The sequence below is a fragment of the Ailuropoda melanoleuca genome, chromosome 19 (assembly GCF_002007445.2).
Source record: "Ailuropoda melanoleuca isolate Jingjing chromosome 19, ASM200744v2, whole genome shotgun sequence".
Lineage (NCBI taxonomy): Eukaryota > Metazoa > Chordata > Mammalia > Carnivora > Ursidae > Ailuropoda > Ailuropoda melanoleuca.
Genome location: NC_048236.1, coordinates 10,644,154 through 10,666,204, shown reverse-complemented (window position 1 = coordinate 10,666,204; position 22,051 = coordinate 10,644,154). Strand labels below are relative to the sequence as shown.

At 47.2% G+C, this 22,051-nt stretch overlaps 1 protein-coding gene and 1 pseudogene across 3 annotated transcripts in view; both read left to right on the top strand.

Annotated features, from left to right (window-relative positions):
- CILK1 (ciliogenesis associated kinase 1) overlaps positions 1-18,427 on the top strand; it is a 56,519-nt gene extending 38,092 nt beyond the window's left edge. For all 3 annotated transcript variants that reach the window (XM_011229565.3, XM_034647937.1, XM_034647938.1), the window contains 9 exons: positions 370-502; positions 1,102-1,273; positions 3,512-3,679; positions 6,388-6,708; positions 8,494-8,684; positions 8,804-8,952; positions 10,927-11,055; positions 13,472-13,594; positions 14,742-18,427. In XM_011229565.3, the coding sequence (XP_011227867.2) occupies positions 370-502; positions 1,102-1,273; positions 3,512-3,679; positions 6,388-6,708; positions 8,494-8,684; positions 8,804-8,952; positions 10,927-11,055; positions 13,472-13,594; positions 14,742-14,896 (1,541 nt within the window). In that variant the 3' untranslated portion in view covers positions 14,897-18,427. The remainder of the gene's footprint in view (positions 1-369; positions 503-1,101; positions 1,274-3,511; positions 3,680-6,387; positions 6,709-8,493; positions 8,685-8,803; positions 8,953-10,926; positions 11,056-13,471; positions 13,595-14,741) is intronic.
- On the top strand, positions 17,377-21,849 carry LOC100466998 (annotated as a pseudogene).
- The last annotated feature ends 202 nt before the right edge of the window (positions 21,850-22,051 follow it).

Genomic DNA, 22,051 nt, shown 5'->3' with positions numbered 1-22,051 from the left:
TTTGACAGAGAGAGAGAGCCAGCCAGCGAGAGAGGGAACACAAGCAGGGGGAGTGGGAGAGGAAGAAGCAGGCTCCCAGTGGAGGATCCTGATGTGGGGCTCGATCCCAGGACTCTGGGATCATGCCCTGAGCCAAAGGCAGACACTTAACGACTGAGCCACCCAGGCGCCCCTGAATTGTCGNGCCCCTGATTTGTCGTACATTTTTAATTCATCAGTGGGAATTGAAAGAAGTCCTGTGCATAGAGCCCTCGGTTTCATTCCAAGCTACTTTTCAAGTTACAGATATTTATGAAAAGAGAAATATAGCTGCAAAGAGTAATGCAGAAGCAAACATGCACTGGGATTCCTTCTCCATTCTCTCTACAGGCTTCTTCCATCGGGACTTAAAGCCTGAGAACCTCCTCTGCATGGGCCCGGAACTTGTGAAAATTGCAGACTTCGGGTTGGCCCGAGAAATCCGATCAAGACCCCCATACACAGACTATGTATCTACCAGATGGTAAATCCTCTTTCCTCAAAATTATTTAATTGCACCTCTTTTAAAATATACCATTATACTGAGGATAACATTAATGTCACAAATAAGTAACTTTTCACTAAAGGTTTAAAAGCTTGGGCTGTAAAGCCTTTTAAAAGGAGGCCTGTTATGGTTTTCCATGATATTAATAATATTTTATATACAACCCTTACTGACAACCATTTCCTAAGAGTTGTGTAGAAGGTTCTCCAAAAACCTGTCTAAAAAACCAGAATTGAAGCAGTTGGCCATGACCAAGAAGTAGCCTACAGACAACAGGTTGTATATTCTCTCTTTCTCCTGTGCTCTTCTTTTTCCTCACTCTCACCCTGTGTTTCTCAAGGATGCCGTACAGATGAGTCCTGCCGAGAAATGCTCAGTAGAAAATACTGTGAAATAGAGAAGCCCTACTTTATGACAGCAGCCATAGCAGTTGCCAAGCCGGCCGGAGTCTACCTACCACACAGAACTAGATAGAAATTCAAAATATAGAAGGTCTCTACCTGAGAACTGGTGATAGTAGTTCATTTAACTTCAGACCTGCAGCAGCACTAACGGGCAGTTGCTCTTTGGCCCTCCAGGTACAGGGCTCCAGAAGTGCTCCTGAGGTCTAGCAACTACAGCTCCCCCATTGACATCTGGGCAGTGGGCTGCATCATGGCGGAAGTGTACACCCTCAGGCCACTCTTCCCCGGGGCCAGTGAAATTGACACCATCTTCAAAATTTGCCAGCTGCTGGGGACACCCAAAAAGGTAATGACAGGGGACAGAAGCCCGTGGGCTAAAGCCAGCAGCTCGCCTGCGCTTCCTCTCCTGCACCCCATGCAGCCCTGGCCCTGTGGATCGCCTGCTCCTCCTGCAGTCTTTCTCTCGACCTCAGTGGGCCTTCCCTGCCCTTTCCGCGGACGTGGCTCCCTCTGGCCCTCTGCTCTTCTCTCAGCCACCTCACCTCCCTTGATGGACTTCTCTATCCTCATGGGTACGACTCCTGCATCCATTTNCTCCCTTGATGGACTTCTCTATCCTCATGGGTACGACTCCTGCATCCATTCAGAAGTCTCCTAAGTGAAACCCCTCCTTGGAACTGCATTCCCATACTTAGCCTATCTGTGAGATTTTCTCCCAACGCCCTCACCTCACCTTGGGACCCAGCATCTGACACGGACTGTGTTTTCTGACCCCCAGCTAGCTTCCTTCCCCGTTCCCCGTTCCTGTCCACATTCCTACCAGAATCCCAGCGTCTCAGCCTTGAGGGTAAATTTCAGTGTCACCCTCTCCCTCTTTCTCTCTCTCTCTCCCGTACCTTCCCTCCTCTCATCCAAGCAGCCGGCCACAAATCCTGTGGAACTTCGTTGCACGGCTCTGGCCCAGGAGCCCCGCTGCCGCCCCCGCAGGCCAGCGGTGCCCCTCCCCTGTGTCTGGGGCATCTTCTCGGTCCGCCTGCCCTCAAGTCGTAACCCCCAGCTTATCTTTTGCTCTGCAGCCAGATTCCCCCAGCCAAACAGCAGCCCCGGTACGGTCCTCCCTGCTAAAAAGACCCATTGAGTCCCTACACCCCACTTTCTTCGTCTCACCGCTTATCTCCCACGTGCTACCGGCACCCTCCTGGCGCGGCCCTGGTGGCGCCCCACTTCTGGCTCTGCGCATGCGTGCTCTGCACACCTGGGTGACTGTGTCACGTGACCGAATTCCACTCTTTCCAAGGCCCCTCAATAATTTACCCCCTCTCTGCTGCTCTAATCTCTTCTCCGTTTCAGCTGTGTTCTGCATTACTAATATCATTATCCCTGTACAACTCTGTGCCCTGGACCATAGGCTTGTCTTTATTTGTATTTATTTTTCCAGGTCCTAGCACCATTGCTGGTACAAACCAGACCCTCCGAAATTCTTTAGATCATTTTTGTAAATCATGAGTGCCACCTTTTCAAGATTTCCAAAGTCCCTTGCTAGAATCTTTCCCTCTTCTGGATACCTATACCTCTCTTGTGACCCTCATCACTTTTTTCTCTGTATTATTATTTTTAAATAAATGTCTTATGTTCTCTTTTTGGACAGTGACATATAAATCCTTAAGGGAAGGATTTATACTGGATTATTATTGGATACCCAACAACACTAAACATATAGTAAGCACTCAATAACCTCTTAACTGAATAAATGACATTAGCTATACATAATGCCACTTTGCCTTAAAAAATGATGGAAGCAATTATACCAGAATGTGTTTTGTAAAATAGTAGCGTTGGAACTAGAAGGGACCTTAAAGATTATTTGCTCATCATTTTCTGTCATTACCTCCAGAATTTAGTGGTAATTATGCATGAAGCAGTGGGGAGCTTAAGACTGAGTGGAACAGCTTTCTTTACTGCTAGACTTCTCAGCATGGTTATTTTGAATTACCAAGATGGGGATATTGTCAGGTGCCTGGGTAGCTTAGTCAGTTAAGCGTCTGCTTTCAGCTTGGGTCATGATCCCAGGGTCCAAGTCCAGCTCCTTGCTGAACAGGGAACCTGTTCTCCTCTCTCTCTGTTGCTTATGCGTCTCTGTCTCTGTCTCTCTCTCTTTCTCTGTGTCAAATAAATAAAATCTTTTTTAAAAATGAGGATATTGTCATATGTAGGGTATCACAAGTTTATTTAACTTGAAATGAGGTGTCTTCTTTTATTTTTTTGCCCCTAGACAATTTCTCATTAGCGGTTTCTAAGATCTCTGTCTCATAGAACACAATTGGGAAAATACTCATTTAAACTATCTCGTGTTAAGGTTATAAAACCAGTTGGTGGCAAATTCAGGGTGTTTCCCACGGTTCCCCTGACTTCGTGTTCTTTGTAGGCCCTCCATTAGCATCCCCTGTGTTCCACTGCACACAGTGGCACACTGTGAGTATGAGTGTTACAAGGACATGATCGCTTTTCCGTTAGGGGTACATGGGCTCGAGTAGAAACTATCACAAGTGGGCTAAGCAAGATCTTCTATTTTGTCTTCTTTCAGACCGACTGGCCTGAAGGCTACCAACTTTCAAGTGCGATGAACTTTCGCTGGCCGCAGTGTGTACCCAATAACTTAAAGACCCTGATTCCAAATGCTAGCAGCGAAGCCATTCAACTCCTGAGAGACATGCTCCAGTGGGATCCCAAGAAACGGCCAACAGCTAGTCAGGTTTTCTTCCGTTTCCTTCTGTTTGATGCATTTCTTATGAAGTTCATATCTGACTCTGAATAATTCCTATAAATCTTATAGGAAGTATTTTATTTGGTATTATGGGTGAAAAATAGTACCAAATGCCACTAATGGTATACTATATATAAAAACATAAAATAGTTTGAAACTCACTGTATACAGTTAAAGGTTTAAACAATAAGGTTGCTTTGAAAATTGGCCTACAGGTTCCCATCACCACATGTGAGGAAATGAAATAAGCAGGTATGTCTACCTGTCTTTGGAGAATGTTTTCAAAGAGATTCTGTTAGTTAAGATTATGTAGCAGTTTCTTATAAGGCAGTACTGGTTGTTGAAAGGGCATTTGAAAATATCTTGTGAAGTCCAGCTCCCTTGTTTTACAGCTGATGGAGAGAGAGCACAGACGAGATAGAGCTAGGATGATAAACATCGGTAGTATTTCATAGCATCTAACGGTTTGTAGATGCTTTAGTGTGTTTTTACGTGACTTTAACCCTGTGAAGAGTCTGTGAAATCAGTGGTACTGTTTTCACTCTGTGAGAACACTGAATCTCAGAAAGTTGAAGCCCCCTAGTCATTCATCCAGCAACCAGTACGGATCGTGCAACCGACTGGAGTTTGGTGACGCACGTGGTAGGTCTCGTGCTTCATACCTCCTGTTTTCTCAGCCCGCGCTCCCCCAGGCCACTTTGACTTAGATGATAAAATGCCCCCAAAGAGGTGTGGTAGAGCTGTGGGCTCAGCCACTCTGGTGCCTCTTGCAAGCCTCCGCCTCCCTCTGCATTAATGTGTCTGGCTCCTTCTCAGCTCAGCGGCCCCCCTTGGCAATTACGTGGCTCCGAATGACAAAGGTGACCAGTTCTAATCAGAAACAAAGATTTGGCTAAACAAAAGTGATGGGAGGTTTGAAGACAGGGCCGATGTGATGTTAGAATTTGCAAGAACCAGGGGCGCTTGGGTGGCTCAGCCATTAAGCGTCTGCCTTCGACTCAGGTCATGATCCCAGGGACCTGGGCCTGGGATCGAGCCTCACGTAGGACTCCCTGCTGTGCTGGGAGCCTGCTTCCCCCTCTCCCACTCCCCTTGCTTGTGTTCCCTCTCTCGCTGTCTCTCTCTGTCAAATAAATAAATAAAATTTTAAAAAAAGAAAGAATTTGCCAGAACCAGAGAGACAATAGTGGGGGGTTAAGGAATTATGGAAGAGCAGCTTTCCAAAGGCTCAGAAAAGAAAGAGCCATAATTTGGTACCCTAAGACTCTGGGTGGCCAGGGTTGGAGAGCTCTCAGAAGTGCACTCCAGGGGATGAAATTCACAAATATCCTGAGGGCAGGAGAAAAGCCTTCTGACTAACCCAGTTTTTTAAAGGCTGTACCCAAGAGATGAAAAGAAAAAAATCTATAGCAAGGAACCAAGAGAACAATGTGTACCTTTAAGAGCAGTGTCAGAAAAGCTAAAAATGGCCCCAGATCAGTTTGCAAAAATGCCTGGAACTACAGAGACTTTTCAAGTTAGATGCCAGGGTCCAAAACCAGTACCAGAGTCTCCACGTTACCGGCCTCTGTGTCTACACTTACATATAATCATTACAGATGTTTCAGCTACGACCCAGAGTTATTAAGAAAGGTTATGTTCTGTTCGGTGATTTCCGTTCAAAAGACTAGGGAATATTTCAGAAAGAATTGTAAACCCCAGCCCTTTAAGATTTAGCCCCTCACTATGCGGAAAACTGGATTGTTCAGAACGACTAACAAGGTCTGTTGTTGATAGGCAGGGTTTAACTTTTATCACGTATTACGTTCTTGGCATTCCGGGGGTAAAATACCTGCTCGTTTTACACTTGATTCTTCAGAGTCTTCCAGGATTATTGTGTTTGGCTCTCTCAGTTTTATATTTTCTGTTATTTATTTTTCTTTTTATGGACTGAGGAAATTGGCTCAGAAAGGTGAAATAGTACATTTAAGACACATAGCAGGGGCACCTGGGTGGCTCAGTCAGATTAAGTGTCCGACTTTTGATTTTGGCTCAGGTCGTAATCTCAGGGTTGTGAGATCAAGCCCCACATCCGCTCACACTCAGCGGGGAGTCTGCTTGGGATTCTCTCCCTCTCCCTCTGCCCACCCCACCCCTGGCGCGGGGAAGATACATAGCAAATAACTTGCAGAGCCAGCATCTGCCTGGGTATTATGTAAGACTGATAATGTACCTCTGAAACCAATAATACATTATATGTTAATTAATTGAATTTAAATTTTAAAAATAAATAAACTATATACCAAAACTTAGGATTTGCCAGCACAGACCAATATTTCTATGGCTCCATGATACAATGCCTATGGAAATTATTTAAATATCCTTTAAAGCTTTTAATGAGGTCTACTCATATTAAATGGAAGTTTCAAAGAAAAAAAAAAAAAGCCAGCATCTGTGTTGAGCCAGATACGTTTCAGAAGGAACCAAGGTAATAGTAGTATAACCGGCTGGTTTATCCAAATAATTTTAAGAGTGTACATTTTATACTTTAGATAAGGAAAATCATAAAAAGCATCACACATTCAATGCTGTTTTCCAGTTGGTTTAGGCTAATAAACTGTAGTAAACTGTCCCATGAAATGTAGCTCAGCGAGCCTGATGGTATTAACCTTCTTGGATAGACTTTTCTCCTAAAGCAGCCCTATGTGTTATTCCAGGCGCTTCGGTACCCTTACTTCCAGATTGGGCATCCCCTGGGCAGCACCACACAGAGCCTTCAGGATTCAGGAAAGGCACAGAAGGATGTCCTGGGAAAGGCAGGCCCACCTCCTCACATCAAGCCGGTCCCCCCCGCCCAGCCCCCGACCAAGCCACACCCTCGGATTTCTTCGAGACAACATCAAGCCAGCCAGCCCCCGCAGCATCTCCTGTACCCCTACAAAGCAGAGTCTTCCAGGACAGATCACCCGAACCATCTTCCGGAGGACAAGCCAAGCCCGTTGCTCTTCCCGTCCCTCCATACCAAGAATCCTCAGTCGGTAAGCAGTGAAGATTTGCTAGTGAGCCTTGTCTGGCCTGTTCCTCTTCTGACCCACTTATTGTGTGAAAGATCATCTTTTTTCAGCATATAACATCTAATTACAACGAACGTTAATTACAATAAATGTATTTTTGCAATATCGTGGGATAGAGAAAGAGCTTTGGCCTTGGAATTGAAGGTCTAAATTCAGGCTGTGCCTGTTAATAGCGGGGCTGGCGGCAGGCAGCTGCGGTGTCGTGGTTGAGAGCTGCACAGAGCACTCATGGAGCCAGGCCGTCCCGTCTCGGCTCTGCCACTTCCCAGCTCCACGACCCTGCGCAGGTTCCCTGGCCTCCCTGCCTCTCGCTTCCTCATCTGTAAGACAGGGATAAAAATTGCATCTACCTGGTAACAATTCTTTGGGGGACTAAATGAGTTAATACTTGAAAGAATTTAAAATAGTAGCTGACATTTCATTAGAACTTGATAAATGTTAGTCATCGTTATTATTAATCTCTGTGGACTCAGTTTCGTCATCTGTAAAAGGAAGATCCTGATGCCTGTCTTGCCTGCCAGACCAGGAGGCTTGCGTGACGATCAAAGGTCCTGCTAATTGTGAAGATGTTTTGGAAAATCACAAAGTGCCGTCATAAAATGTATAGGTTGTTATTCCTATTAATGCTGTCGGTGAATGCTGTTAATGCGAGGCTGTTAATTGAGCCCAGATCTTTCTCCTCCTCTTGGACTGGTGCTCAAAAGAAAAGAATGAGTGTCAGATTCCATAATAACCTGATAAGGGCATCTAGTTCCCAGTAGCTTTGTGATGCTGTCCGAGAGTCCAATTTTTTGACAGCTTTATGCAAAAGCAGTATTTTTTCTGTCAACTAGTACTCATTCACCAAATGCCAGCTCCCAGCCAACACGAGATACCGCATGAGGTTACCAGAGTGGTGTCTTTAGATTGTTCGCTGTACCCCAGCCCACAGCTTTGGAGCAATGTGTATTTGGAAATTTCCTGTTGTAGCTAACTCTGTAATTAAATAGTATCCAGATCTACTAAGAAGGCAAAGAAAGCATATTTGCAGTGTTTTTGGTAAATGAGCAGATGACTGACATCTGAACTGACAGAATAAAGCTTTCAGGGATGAGGGCCAGATGACAACCTAGCTATCTCCCCCACGCATGAGAAGTACCTTTAATTTCTTTTTAGGGGCACCTGGGTGACGCAATTGGTTAAGCACCCGACTCCTGATTTTGGCTCAGGTCATGAGATCAAGCCCTGTGTCAGGCTGTGCTCAGCATGGAGTCTGCTAATGTGCGCGCTCTCTCTCTCTCTCTCAAAAATCTATTTTAAAAAAATTTCTTTTTAGGGGCACTGGGTGGCTCAGTCGTTAAGCGTCTGCCTTCAGCTCAGGGCATGATCCTGGCCTTCTGGGATCGAGCCCCACGTCAGGCTCCTCCGCTGGGAACCTGCTTCTTCCTCTCCCACTCCCCCTGCTTGTGTTCCCTCTCTCGCTGGCTGTCTCTCTCTGTCAGATAAATAAATAAAATCTTTAAAAAAAAAATTCTTTTTAAAAATCCTTATCTTGTACACCTGGGTATCCCCATAGGATGCCAACGGGTGTGATGTGCGCAGGGGAGGTGAGAGACAGAGGCCTGGGAACGTGTTTCCCATAGTTGTGTGTTGAGAATGATATGCCCCTGGATCCTCTTCATCACTAAGGAAGTTTGGAATGGGGATTACTCGTGGGTGAGCTCCATTAATGCCAAGTATTGCTTTATCCCCCACTCCTGGGATGCACAGAAAATGCTAGCTGGCCTGGAACCCAAAAATGGGGAGATCAAGCCCAAGAGTCGGAGAAGGTGGGGTCTCGTGTCCCGGTCGACAAAGGATTCTGACGACTGGGCTGACTTGGATGACTTGGATTTCAGTCCGTCCTTCACCAGGATTGACCTGAAAAACAAGAAGAGACAGAGCGAGGAGACTCTCTGCAGGCAAGTGTGCACCTCGGCTCTGCACGCAGACCGAATCTGGGGCTTGTGAAATGATACCTGTACCTCTCTGATGATGTTTTCCACCTCATGCTCATCTAAGCCACGTTCCCTTGCTTCAGATTTGAGAGTGTTCTGGACCTGAAGCCCTCTGAGCCCGTCAGTACAGGCAACAGCGCCCCCACCCAGATCTCCTATCAGAGGCGAGACACACCGACCCTGAGATCTGCGGCCAAGCAGCACTACTTGAAGCACTCGCGATACTTGCCTGGTAATAGAAATGCTTGCCTTTATTTTCATCATTGCTAAGAAACCATTTCCCTGGAATCACGTATTCGCAGGCAAGTGCCCAGGGGCTTCTAGAACTTCAGAACTGGCAGGAGCATCATAGATATATATAAAATGTGAGGCCTGGGCTTCAGCAAATATTTCTATGAGATATATATATACAGTTGCCTAAGAAAAAATGTTGTAGTTGAAATTGGGTCTGGTCCCCCGGGAGGGAGGAACTGGAGATGAGAGCCAGGGGGCACGCCTGAGGCCCCTGCACCAGACCACGGTTAGGAACAGTGACCAGTCCTGTGTGCTCTCAGGAGACCAGGGTAGGCGCTCAGTCACACCACCTGGCAGTATTCCAGGGGGTAAGTGTACATGCTATCATTTGATGGGAACACAAGCCTCTCTCCAGATTCTCCCAATTCCAAGCTCACGGCATCAGCCAACTGCCCGTTCACAAATTCATTCAGTCGGTACATACATACTGAGCATCGAATGTGTGCGAGGCACTGGGGAAATTATGGTGAACACAGTGGCCAAGTGGGACCACAGTCCATGCAGTGACTTTGTACAACAGCCCTGCACCCAGTACTCTCACCCCCGTGCGGCTTATATTCTAGTGGTGGGAGCCAGACCCTAAACAAATAGACAGCCAGTAGCTCCGGTGATGATAGACAGCAGAGAGGAGGCACCACCGTAGAGAGAGTGCTCAGGAAGGGCCTCTCTGAGCAAGTGACTCCCTATAAAGAATAGGGAGGAACAAATGAGCAGAACGAAGCAGGCAGGAGAAGCAGCAAGTGGAGAGCCTGGGAGGCAGGAAGGGGCTTGGCTTGTGAGGGGAAGGGCAGAGGGGCTGGCATGGCCAGAGCGTGGTAAGAGGGTGATACACGTAGCGCGAGGCATCTTTGCGAGTCTTGTAAGACACTTGGAATTTATTTCACAAGCAGCCGGCAGCTGTTGAAGAGTTTAACTGGAGGGCACGCTGGCTTCCTGTCCATCTGTGTGCTGAGTGGATGAGGGCAGGCTGTAGCTTGCGTGCAGTAAGGGGAGTGTGGCTCAGGCTGGGGCTGCGGGGCCCAGGGCACATGAGGTGGGAACAGCAGGCCCCGCTGGTGTATTGACTCCTCGGCCTTGGTTGGCCTCCCAGGATGACCTGGAAGAAGGGAGAGCAGGTGACAGGGTACAGCAGTGGTCCAGGAGTCAGGGGCAGAGATTCGAACTCCGGTGGCCACAGGCCAAAGGGAGCCGGGAGGGAATTAGAAAGCTATTTCTTTTTGGCTCTAGGAGAGGAAGAGAGGATAAAAGATGAATTCAGTCTTTCAGCTCTGAAAAATAGCTGCAGTGCTTGACATAAGTGGGAGAGTGGGTGGTCTAGTGGGTGGATTGGCTTGAGGTTGAGGTGACTGATTAAGGTCAAGGCAGCCTTGGGCATGAGGGAGTCCGTGAGGGTCACTGGTGCAGACCCAAGTCACCAGCACTTGATGGCACTAATGGTCCAGGTCAGGTGAGAGGGAGGATCTGGGGGGCAGAACGCAGAGAAAGGAGAGCAGGGGGCTGTGAAGCTGGCCCCGCAGAAGAGGAACGGAGAGGAACTTGGGTCAGAGAGGAACTTGGGAAGGTGACAGACAGGCAATGGCCCATGCAGGGGTACAGGTGGGAATGACCAGGAGCACTGACACCCAGGAGAGCACCAGAGGGACCAAGACAGAAGATGTGAGACAGATCTGTTGGAAGAAGTTTAGGAGAGCTCTCTCAGGCCGCCCACCAGTGAGAGCCTACTAAAGCCCCAAGATGCCATCTTTCCTCCTTTCCTCTGCCATCTATCAGACAAGCTCGCGGTCAGTTTTTGCTCTGACTGTTGAACCACAGGAAGTTTAGACAAAGTGGGTTCTGTGATGAGTTTACCACTGAAACCTGGTGCAAGATAAAATATGTATTTTGCATTTGAAAATCATTTCTTCCCTATTAGGAATAAATATAAGAAACGGCATACTTCCAAATCCAGGCAAGGATTTTATTCCATCTAACCCATGGTCTAGTTCTGGTTTGTCTGGAAAATCTTCAGGAACAGTATCAGTAATCAGCAAAATAAATTCAGGTGAGTCGTGATTATTCACTCTGAAATGATGAGAGACAAATTCTCTGGATGTAGCAGGACAGGTCCAGAGAGACAAACTGTGGCAGTGAGCGGGTTTTCTGGGGTGGAAACACTGGGCCCCTTTTTCAGGCCATGCTCCTATCTCTTTCTTGGCAGCAGGCTCTGGGGCGCCAGCCAGCGGCCACGGGGTCTGCCCTCAGGGGTACTGGGGAGTTGGGCACCTCTGACTTCCAAGGCCCCACCCTGCTGCACATCCAGCCCCGTCCACCTTGCTCCAGCTCGGCCCCCCGCTCTGATGCCCCAGCCTTAGCCCAGAGCATCGAGAAACCTCTTCTGGTTAGAAGATAGCTCAGGGGCGCCTGGGTGGCGCAGTCGTTACCTTCGGCTCAGGGCGTGATCCCAGTGTTCTGGGATCAAGCCACACATCAGGCTCCTCCACTGGGAGCCTGCTTCTTCCTCTCCCACTCCCCCTGCTTGTGTTCCCGCTCTCGCTGGCTGTCTCTCTGAAAAATAAATAAATAAATCTTAAAAAAAAAAAAAAAAGAAGATGGACAACTCAGAGGGCCAGCCCCACTTTTTTTTTTTTTCTCATCCCCTCTTTTTTAAAAATGAGTAAATGAATTTCATAAGCCTTCCAGGCGGGCTCACCCCATTCCCAGCAGGCCCCTTTTTCCGTGTCATTTTCCCTCACACAGGCAGCCCCTGCCATGCATTGCTTCCCCTTCCACATTGCCAGGTAAACATCTAGGCATCACTTCTCCCTGCGTTATCTGTTACACGTTCATTTATTTTGAGAAATACAAAAAAGAAGGAAATGAGGTACCAACACCCATGTACCCACCACCAGCTCAAGGAGTCAAACTTCGCAAATACACATGAAGCCCACCGTCTAGGTCTTCCTACCCTTTCCCTCTTTCCCCTCTCCTTCCTGTGATCCCCACCTGATTTGGGTGTTCATTATTTCTATGCATTTTTAAAAGATTCATGAACTACCTAGTAAGTAGTTTTTTACATGTTCAAAAGCTAATACGAACGTAATTCTGGAGCTGCACTCATTTTAGTCATTATATCATGATATAGAAATTCCATGTATATGTAAGACCCATCATAGTATATATCATAAAACATAACATATATCACCGTATCACTCCCTAATTGATTACTTTTACTGGACCGTAATGTATTTATCCTTCTCTCCTTGATGACCATGTAAGTTGGGAACCAGTTTTGCGATGAAAAAGAGAGAGAACCTTGGCGTACCCTCTTGTCGCGCACCTGCATAAAGGTTTCTCTGGGGACAATGGAAACAGGTTAAAGGGTGTGCTCATCTTTGACTTTACAGATGTTGCCAAATTGCTCTCCAGCAGGGTCTGGGAGTGGTGCTGCTTCCTTGATGCCACTGGGTACTGTCAAGATTGCAGACTGTGTGCTGGTCTGATGGGTGTGAGAGGGTACCTTGTTGTGGCTTCGACTTGCATGTCCTGTGGACTAATGAAGTTGAGCATCTTTTGTGTTCATGGACTCTGTGTTTTTTTCCCTTTTGTGACTTACCTGTTCAAATTCCCTTCCCATTTTTTTTTTTTATCTCTTCACCCAAAATGCAAAATGTGCCCTAGCACAACACAGCTCCTCACCCAGGCATTGCCACTCTGTCACACATTCTCTCTTTTCCCACCAGGTATAACTTCCATTTGTATAATGGCCCCTAATAACATTTTTCGTCATTCCGTGTGTACCTTAAGTCGTAATAAGGCCTCTAGGTCTGTGTTTACCCGTCTACTATGTATTGATTACTGCTACATAGAAGGCATCCCATTATCCCGGAGTACTAAGATGAGTCGCATACAGTTCCAGCCCTTAAAGCACTCTCACTATCAAAATGTCATTAAAAAGTGAATCTATATAATATAGATTATTAATTTTTCTGATTACGGGCCAGAGTATTTAGTGGAGAATTACTTGTTGTAACTAAATAATTAAGATCACCTGCGTGGTGCTCAGTAAGAGAACGGTTCAGTGAATTATGGTTTAGACAGATTCTAGAATGTGTATATACTGACACGGAAAGGTAACTACTCTGTGTTATGGAGTGGAAAAAGCAAATTTCAGGATAGGCTAAACCAAGTATTCCAACAAAGAAAGAAAACTGTACATTTCCCTTTTCTTGAGCGAACCAGCCATCCAGGCTCCGTTCAGGCGCAGGCTACAGGAGCGGCCCTGTCTTTGCTGCCCCTCTTCCCCGTCTTTCCGACAGTGTGGTGTGGAGGAATGCTCTGCTCTCAGTCCACTGTTTTTATCGTATTTCCCCCCTAAAAGTAAACACCTAATTCTTTATTGTTCCGCACCTGTGTAACCCCGTTGGTGTTCTATGCACGTGGGGTCTTTGTAGTAATGAGCTTTTGCTTTTATGAATCAGTTGGTTCCGGTTCTACGAGTTCTAGTGGACTGACTGGAAACTATATCCCATCCTTTCTGAAAAAAGAAGTTGGCTCTGCTATGCAGAGGGTACACTTGGCGCCTATTCCAGACCCTTCTCCTGGTGAGTTCTATTTTGGTTATTCATGAAGCAGTTCATCAAATGGTTATCGAATAACGGCTTGTGCCAGGTATGCTGTCGGCCAAGGACCCACCAGCGAAGGAGACAGACAGGACTCCCCGTCCCACGAACATACACTCCGCACGCAATAAGTAAACGGAAGCAGATGCTCACCAGTGCTGAGGAGAAGAATGAAGTAGGCAGGATATAGGGAATGTGGAGGTTGGACTGTGCATTCTTAAAGAGGGTGGCCAAGCCATAAGAGACTCTTAATCTTAGGAAACAAACTGAGGGTTGCTGGAGGGGAGGGGGATGCGGGGATATGGCAGCTGGGTGACGGACACTGGGGAGGGAATGTGCTGTACTGAGCGCTGGGTGTTGTGTAAGACTGATGAATCACAGACCTGTACCCCTGAAACAAATAATACATTATATGTTAATTAAAAAATAATTAATTGGCCAAAGAAGACCTCACCGCAAAGGAGTCGTTGAGTGAAGGTGTGAAGGAGGCAGTGGGCTCGCCCTGCGGTGTGGGTGAGCCTGCCCCCGCACGGGGTTCCTAGAGCATGGGCCTGGAGGCCAGGGAGGCAGATGGCAGGCGTGGCGAGAGTGACAAGGGGAGTGGGCAGGAGAGAGGGGTAACCGAAGGCAGGGTGGTATGAGGCCCTGCAGGCCACCGTAAGCATGCTGTCACTGACTGTGAGCGACAGGGGAGCCACTCGAGGGTCTGGAGCAGAGGTGTGAAGTGATCTGACTTCCATTTTGTAGCCTCACTCACGTGCTGTTGTCGTTAGCCAGGGGGCCGAGAACGAGGCCGGGACGCAGGGAAACCGACTGGCTGCTGGAATTATCCAGCAGGGAGTGATGGGCCAGGCTACTAGCAGCTGAGCTGGCCCAGATGCTGCATATATTTGGAAGGGAGAGCCAGTGTCATTCGCTGTGAAAAAAGAGGGGTCAGGAATGACACCAGTCTCGGCCTGACAACAATAGAATGGAGTTGTCCTTCACCGAGAGAGGGAAGACTGTGAGTCGCCCACCAAGGCTTCTCGTGAACTCCCCTTTCCCGATGTTTTTGTCGCCAAGATGCATTTATTTGCTTTGTTTGCAGGAGTCCCGCATCAATCCAACCCACCTTCGTCTTTCATTGCAGGCTATTCTTCCCTGAAGGCTGTGAGACCGCATCCCGGGCGACCTTTCTTCCACACCCAGCCTAGAAGCACTCCCGGGTTGATGCCACGGCCTCCGGCTGCCCAGCCAGTGCACGGCCGGACGGACTGGGTTTCTAAGTACGCCTCTCGCCGATGACCGTCAGGAAGCTTCTGGGCGTGGGGGAAAAGGCAAGACCCGGTCCCTCGGCCAGCTGGTTTTCTGCCGGCAAGAAACTGGCAGACGGTGTAAAAGCAAACAAACACTTTATAGTTATTCTTCTGAACTAAGACATTTCAATATTCTTTTTAAGATTTTTTTTAAATATTGATTTGAATGCAATACCCTTTTTTTGTACAAAATTATTTTATTCTAAAACTGGGTCCCGTTATTTTCTTAAACAGCAGCATTTTGTATATATGGGTTACGTTTTAGCATTTTATACAGTCAACTTTGTAATGAACTTTTTAAAAATTAATTGATTTTCCTTTGGGGTTCCAGATAATATTTTATACAGATTTTTAAAAATGTAATAATACTGATGCAGTATTGCAGCAGGGGTGCAATGGAAGGCTACACGACAGAGGGTTATTTACTCGACACGTGCAGATATTTGTGAAGTGGTTAAATTTTAAATGTGGCACACTGGTACCTCAGGCTTTCTGGGACCAACCTCAGCGCTAGATAAATGATCTTCTGCTTTTCTCAGTATCAGGTGATTGGTTTGCTTTTGTGATACCACTGTGCGGTTCTGAAAGTACTATTATGCAATTAACTTCCCGGGTGAAAGAACTCTAAGTAAATAGGTTTTTGAAATTTTTACAACAACCCTTTTTGGTGGTAGGAGATATGCAAGGTGGTTGGAGGTATGAACCAGGTTTTTTCATGCTAGGCCCTCTCTTTCTATTTTCTCCCGTTTTTGATTTTTCTTCCATTTTTGAAATCCAATTGTATAAGTACCCACAAAAGGGAAGCTTTTCAAGCCAACAGGTCTTTAACATAAAGGTCAACACAGTCCATTCAACTTACATTCCTATCAAGATGCACGACCAAAAAGCCAAGTTGCAAAGCAGCAGCAGAGTTTCTTATTATAATAACTCATGGACTTTCGCATTCAGTGCAGCTCTCCAGGCCTGGCCAGGAGCAGACAATGAATAATCTTCTGTCCTGGCCACGTTCTCAGGGCACTTCGGGGAGCAGGCAAGATTTATGGCAGAGGTTACACTGACCTGGGAAGTCCCGGCTACCACGATGGTAGTGTCTGTTGCGTGCCACATTTGAACTCTTAACCCTTGTGTAGTTTCTTCACACGGTGGGAACTCTACTTGTTGGACACAGGCTGTTCCATTGAGAGGAATGTTTACAGCAATTTTGAAAATGACAAAGCTAGTTTGGAGACAGAAAAAGACAAAAGTCCACTCCTCAACCATCTCCGTGGGGCACATGTGCCTCCACCTGTGGTTACCCGAAAGGTAGGAGGGAAGGTCTCCGCCAGTGAACACGATACAAGCTCAGTAGCGTATGGACTCACATCCTCCCAGGCCCCAAGCCACTCTCATTTGGTTCCAGGTTCCAGGCTATAGCAGGTTGAGCCATATGAAATTGTCTGTCATTTCTGTAGGTGAAAATGATAGATTAAACTGAATATTGGCACTTTGATATGATTCAGCCCAATAAGTGGGTAAATTATTGCTGTGATGTATTAGTAGTATGTTGCAGCCTGAACAAGTTGCCATGGCTCCCAAAGGGCCCTAATCTAAATCAGGGAGTAATTTCCGCTTTGGAGTCTCTGGTGCAAAAATGTACTTGACCAAGCACTATGTTCCCTAGGGGCATGAGAAAAGCACATAATGGATGTGGATTTGATAGGTAATATTTTCTGTTAACAAACTGGCAGCAAAGCTCCAGAAAACAAATATGTATATGTAAGCACAACTTGAAGCTGAGTTCACTTCTGTATTATATTCTCAACTCATCTAAAGCAACAGAAAATGTGTTTTCAGAGATGAGTCCTTTACTGCGATTAATATTTATTTTCCCTTGCTGTATTATGTATAAAAAGTAAGTTAATCTGTAACCTTACCCAGCTTGCTGGAAAGCTGGTTTTAAATTGTAAATACCTCTTAGAGAAGCTAATGGATTGTGAATACCATATTCTGGGCACTCTAGCTTATGTTAAGGTCAGGACATTTTTTTTTTTAATTGAAAAACCTAGTCACCTGGTTATTACATGAAATTGTTTTTGTAATACCTCTGTGGGCCCAAGTTCAGAAAATATTTCTGTTTTTCGTCCTCTTACTTTTTCCTTTATTTATGAATAAACAGCTTCCTTAGGAAGCCAAACACATTTATGCCTGTGAGAGTCAAGAAGCTGATGTGCAGTTGAGAAAACTAGAAGACTGAAAAAACAATGTAAATTCTAAAGAACCAGCAAAATTCTAGAAAGTTCTTTTTTTCCCTCCCGTAATAGGTAAAGGACAAATGTGTGTACACGCTGTTTACTGTAGAAGGGAATCGTGACCATTTTTTTGTTAAGTGAAAATCAAATGCTACCTGGTGGGTGTATCTTTAGTTAGTAGATTGTTAGAAGAGGCACTGCAAGACACCAAGAGGAATGCGGAGTTTCACTGTACCTGCCCATGACTATACCTCACTTCCGGTCAGAGAGCTTTTCGGGACGTCGGGAAATGGTACAGGGATGGCTCTCATTCCACACCCAAAGGTCCAGTGATAGTGGTGTGGCAGGCGGTACGTGTGCAAACTGCAAGGCCAGCTACATGGGCATAAAAACTACTCTTGGTGTGATTGTTCATCTTGCAATAAAATTCCATTAATTACTAAGCACTCACCCAGCTCCTGTGTGATAGGGTTTAAGTAGGAAGAAAATTGATTTTCAAACAGTTTTTTTTGACACCTCTCTTACACATAGCCTAAAGGACTGTATACATCTAACTGATTGACAATGTGTCATCTTCTGACATTATGGAAAATTGAATACATTCAAGGTAACGCCGAAGTACAAATGCCGATACCGCTGGGGCTCACGGGCACCATCTTTTCTCATGAAGTAGCGTGTCCCTACCATCAAGCCATTGTTTTGTGCCAGTTAGGAGAAAGAGAATGCAGGCTGTACGTTCCAGCTCAGTGTATGACCAAAAGCAATATGTTTATAAGAAAATGTTTGACATGCTAATTATTTTATATCATTTAAAGCATACTGTAGCAACTCGTTTGTTTCATATATGTGCTTAGTTTTTAGAGTTATTTTTACAATTTCCAACCAAAGTACTGTATTTTGTATAACTTATTGTGAGGACCCTCTCATGGAAACCATTAAGAAGACAAACTGGAGGCAAGCATCACATCAATCTGTATTATCAGTTTCTTAGAGACATTGTGCTAATGTGAATTCGAAATGACCCGAACAGTCTTCTGATCTCCGATGTCTTAGTACTGATAGAAGTTTAGTCACCGGATTTGATTACAAGGGAATAACTGAGAATATATTTATTTAAAAAGCAAATATTCATAATGATGAGACTAGAGGAGGACAGAAAACCACTGACACAAGCCCCTCCTGAAATAAAATATTGCGTTTTGAATAGTTTGTCCTAAGGTGTTTAAAAACGTTAACTTCATGTAAGGAAAATTCTGCTCCAAATAAAGTTACAATTAAAGAAAGAAAAATGATCTGAGTGTTCTGTTTTTATTTTCAGTGTTCTTCCATCAAAAGTTAACAGTGGGTCGCCGGGCTGGCTCAGTTGGTATAGCATGCGACTCCCGGTCTCAGGGTTGTGAGTTCAAGCCCTGTGTTGGATGTAGAGATTACTTAAAATCTTTTAACAAGATAGCATTAGTATTTCCTAATGTGGGATTTTGATATTTTATAACTTCTTAATGCTTAGTACAGTGTTACTGCCATGAAATTAGAAGCATAAGCTTAGAGCAGCAATGTAGAGTTATCCTGCAATCTGGAGACTTCTATTTTTATTTTTTATTTATTTTTTTTGGAGGCTTTTTTTAAATTTAGCATTTAGCAAGTTAGGTGACTAGGAATATTTAAAAAGACAAAAAAGCAGGTGGAGACAATTTCTTGTTGCCAATTTCATCGTGCCTCATAATTAATACCTACCTTGTATGTTTTCAGCTTTTCGCAGCATATTCATACGTACAACATAAACCTTCAAACGAAACTCATCACCTCATGAATTACATACAGGATTCCACGGGAAATTCACTTCCCGTTCTTCGGATCTTCAAAAGAATTTTGTAGGACCACAATTTACCAGAGGTGTATTGCTGAATCCGTAACTGTGAACTCAACAGCGTTTGTCTAACTTTTTGGAATCATCTCCCCACCCGGGCCCCTTCAGAGGCCTTACGGATTCGAGCTCCCGCCATCCTTCCTGCTAATAAAAATCTGCTGTTGCGGTCTCCCACGTAGAAGCAGCTTCCCGGCTCCCTGCATCGCCGGTCCACCTCGGGCCCCGGGGCCTTCAGTAGCCGCTCCTACCTGAGAGCGCCCGGCCATGCATCAGCTCCTCCGCCCTCTCCTGCGTGGGCGGCAGCAGCGGCTTCGGGGGTGGCCTGGGCACCTGCGTGAGTGTGGTTGGAGGCTACAGCGGGGCTATGGAGGGCACCACGGCTGTCCAGTGAATGAGAGCCTGCTGAGCCCTCTTTGGCTGGAGGTGGACCGCAACATCCAGGCCGTGGGCACTCAGGAGAAGGAGATCGAAACCCTCCACAACAGTTTTGCCTCCTTTGTCGACAAGGTGCAGAAGCTAGAGACGCAGAACAAGACTCTAGAGACCAAGTGGAAGCTCCTGCGGCAGCAGAAAATGGTTCAGAGCAGCTTGGACAGCACGTTGGAGAGTTTCATCAACAACCTGGGGCCGCAGTTGGACACAGTAGCCCAGAAGAAGCTGGGGGTGGAGCGTGGGGATGTGCAGGGGCTGGCGGAGGAGATCGAAGAGCGTGCGGCGATGGAAAATGCACCTGTTCTCAGCAGCAAGGCTGTGGATGAGGTTTACGTGAATAAGGCAGAGCTGGAGTCCCGCCTGCAGGGGCCGGCCTGAGAGATGGGCTTCCTCAGGCCGCGGATCTCCGACACGTCTGGGGTCCTCTCCATGGACCGGACGGCATCGCCGCGGTGGTCAAGGCCCAGTACCAGGGGATCGCCAGCTGCAGCTGCAGCCAGACCAAGACTGAGAACGTGTCCCTGATCCAGTACAAGGGCCTGGACCCTGGCTGGGAATCACGCCGATGCCCCCCAAAGCTCGAAGATGGAGATTTCTGAGACGAACCTCAACATCAGCCGATCCAGGCTGAAATGGAGGGCCTCCAAGGCCAGAGGGCTTCCCTGGAGGCCACCATAGCTGAGGCTGAGCGGTGCGGGGGAGGGGACCGTTCAAGCCGCTGATGCCACCCTGGCTGAGCTGGAGGCCGCCCCGCAGCGAGCCGAGCAGGACCTGGTGCAGCAGCTATGGGAGTACCGAGAGCTCAGGAGCGTCAGGCTGGCCCTGGTCAGCGAGATCGACACCTACCCACGTTGCTGGAGGGCGGGGAGAGCCGGCTGGAGTGTGGGATGCAGAAGGTGGATATTCATACCGAGCCCACCAGCAGCTACTGGGGCCTACGGGGGCCTCAGCTACCGCCTGAGCTCCTTCTAGTCCAGCTTCGGCTCTGGTGGGGGCTCCAGGTCCTTCGGCAGCGCCAGTTCCTCCAAGGCCATGCTTGGTGAAGAAGATCAAGACCCGCCATGAGAGGCTGGTGTCCGAGTCATCCTATGTCCTGTCCAAGCAAGCAGCTGCTGTGGTCCCTCCCAGCGTCCCCCATCCTGTGCCTGCCATAGAGCCTTTGTGGGGAGGAGCTGTGCAGGGGAGCACTGGGAATAGGAGACCACCTCAGGCTCAGCCCCAGTTCTCAGCCTACCCTTGGGGGAAGTCTACTGCCCTGGGGACCCCCTCTTGCCCATGCCTCCAACTAAAAGCCCATTCAGGCATCTTTTCTAAAATAAAGCCTCAGGTGCCAGCTGGCTCAAGTCAGTAGAGCATTTGACTCTTGACCTCTGGGTTGTAAGTTGGAGTGTCCAGGTTGGGTGTCCAGGTTACTGAAAATCTAAATAAACAAATAAATAAACGAAGCCTCAGTTGGTTCGACTAAAAACAAATGAACAAAAATAAAACCCTGCTGTTGGGGAGTGACGTCACCAAGACGGCAGCATAGGTTGCTCCTGACTTCATGACCTCTCACCGGAACAGCCTGCAGCTATTCAAGAACAAGACACGGCTGAGAATCCTAGAAAATGCAGCTGAGGCTGAAACGCCCCCTGCCCCAAGAGCTTCTGCATTAGAAGGGTAAGAAGTGACTACATGTTGACCGCATTGCCCCTCCCCCAAGACAGCATAGCGCCACATAGAGAGGTCTCCCCAGAGCCTCTGTTTCCTCCAGTGGGAAAAGAGAACCCCAGGGGGACAACGGGCCTCCCCCCAGCATTTTGGGTCACTTTGGAGGAGCCCCTCCCTCATCTCGCACCAGGGCAACCTGCGGCTGCCAGGAATGTGATTGTGATGGAAAATGGGGAAAAACTTAAAACAACCAGCACACAGATCTCAGCAGACCAAATTCATACTTGCAGTGCCCAAGCAGTAATCCCAACCCAATCTCATCTGCAGAACCAAGTCGGGGGCGCACTCTGACCAGGGAACTTGGTGGGGTGCAAATCTGCCTATTTCAGATCCTCAATCGTGGAGTTTTGTTGGCCCTAGTGCTCGATCTGTCCATGCCCAGGCAAGGAGCTGAATCACAGCTCTATCTGCTGTGGAGTGTCTCTCAGCCCCATCTGACCAGAAGGGATGGCCCCGACTCCTGGAAGCTGTGTGGCCCAGCAGCACTCAAGCTAGGAGGTGGCTGAGCAGAGCCGATCACCCGCAGAGCAAAGCCAGTGTGGGGTGCAGAGTGTTCCCATGCTATGCACAGGCAGGGGGATTGATTCACAGCCAAGGCTAAGGATAGCTCCTGGCACCTCCCAACCTGGGACCCTGTTTGGGAAATTGAGAGTAGCCTGGAGCAGCCCATCCCCTTCCCTCCAGGCAAGGGAAACATGGCCCTACTTGCTATAGAGAGTGTCATCTGGCCCCATCTGATCAGAAGAGCTGGCACAAACACCTGGAAGCTGTGTAACCCAGCAGTACTCAAGCCTAGAAGCAGGCAGAGCCTACAGTCTGCAGAGCAAAGCCAGTGGCCCTGTTTGGTGAGGGAAGTGGGGTGTGGGTGCACTCGAATTAAGAAAATAAATGAAGAGCTGTGCCAGCT